This window comes from Fragaria vesca, linkage group LG6 (assembly GCF_000184155.1).
Source record: "Fragaria vesca subsp. vesca linkage group LG6, FraVesHawaii_1.0, whole genome shotgun sequence".
NCBI classification, from domain to species: domain Eukaryota; kingdom Viridiplantae; phylum Streptophyta; class Magnoliopsida; order Rosales; family Rosaceae; genus Fragaria; species Fragaria vesca.
Window position 1 is genome coordinate 17953686 of NC_020496.1, and position 1185 is coordinate 17954870.

The 1185-nt window shown below is 42.6% G+C and overlaps 1 protein-coding gene across 1 annotated transcript; it reads left to right on the plus strand.

The window, feature by feature from the left end:
- Positions 1 to 71: 71 nt before the first annotated feature.
- On the plus strand, positions 72 to 857 carry LOC101300554. The gene has a single exon (XM_004305469.1). The coding sequence runs from the start codon at positions 72 to 74 to the stop codon at positions 855 to 857; it is 786 nt and encodes a 261-aa protein (XP_004305517.1).
- The last annotated feature ends 328 nt before the right edge of the window (positions 858 to 1185 follow it).

The window sequence follows — 1185 nt, forward strand, 5'->3', positions numbered from 1 at the left end:
AATTTCGAGCAAGTTACATTCATGAAGTTGGGTCATCTAGTGGTACTGCCGACCCTTCTATATACCTTGCTATGAATATGCTACATGATGTTTTCCCGTATGCTTCAAGATATGAAGAAGAGGCAATTGATGATGATGCCCCCAATGTCAATGAGCCAGTTGACATGTCTAATTATGAGAAGTATAGCAGGCTTCTCGAACAAGCCCAGACACCAGTGTATGACGACTGTCCAGTTTCAGTTTTGAGTGCCATCATGTCACAGATGCATTTGAAAGTAAAGCACAGAACGAGTAATGGACATTATGGAGACTATTCAAAGTTTATCAAAACTTTGCTTCCTCCTATAAATAGACTTCCTGAGAGTCATTATAAGACAAAAAAGATCTTAGGCGACCTCGGCCTTGATTATGTGAAGATCCATGTCTGTAAGAATAATTGCGTGCTGTTTTACGGAGATTACAAGGATGCTATCTACTGTCCCATTTGCAATGGGCCGAGGTATGACGAGGATGCTTCTTCAGATAAAGGGAAACCTGTTCCTGTGAAGGTTCTTCGTTATTTCCCGTTAACTCCGAGATTGCAGCGTCTGTACATGTCATCAGAGACTGCAGAGGAGATGAGATGGCACGGTCTTCCTAGGGAAGATGACAGTGTTTTGAGACACCCCTCAGATGGGGAGGCTTGGAAATCTTTTGACGCATCATTTCCTGATTTTGCGGAAGACGTTCGAAATGTAAGGCTCGGACAAGCAACAGACGAGTTCAATCCTAGCGGCAATATGACTCTGTCTCATAGCATTTGGCCTGTTATTTTAATGCCGTACAACTTACCACCGTGGATGTGTATGAAGAAATAATATAATTTTCTGGCATTGTTAATTCCAGGTCCCAATTCTCCGGGAAAGTGTCTAGACGTGTATTTGAGACTGTTGATTGATGAGCTAAAAGAATTATGGGAAAATGGAATCCCCACTTTTGACAGAAATAGTAAAACTTCATTTAGGATGAGAGCAGTCGTGATGTGGACGATTAGCGACTTTCCTGGCTACGGTATGTTATCTTCTCATACCACTTAAGGGTACAAGGCTTGTCCCATCTGCTTAGAGAACGTTGATGCTAGTCGTCACGCGGACATGATTGTTTACCTGGGTCACCGTAGATGGCTTCCAATGAATCATGAATGGC

What these genes read in the sequence shown, in the direction of transcription:
- LOC101300554 (XM_004305469.1), top strand. Translation starts at nt 72, where the DNA reads ATGAATATGCTACATGATGTTTTCCCGTATGCTTCAAGATATGAAGAA.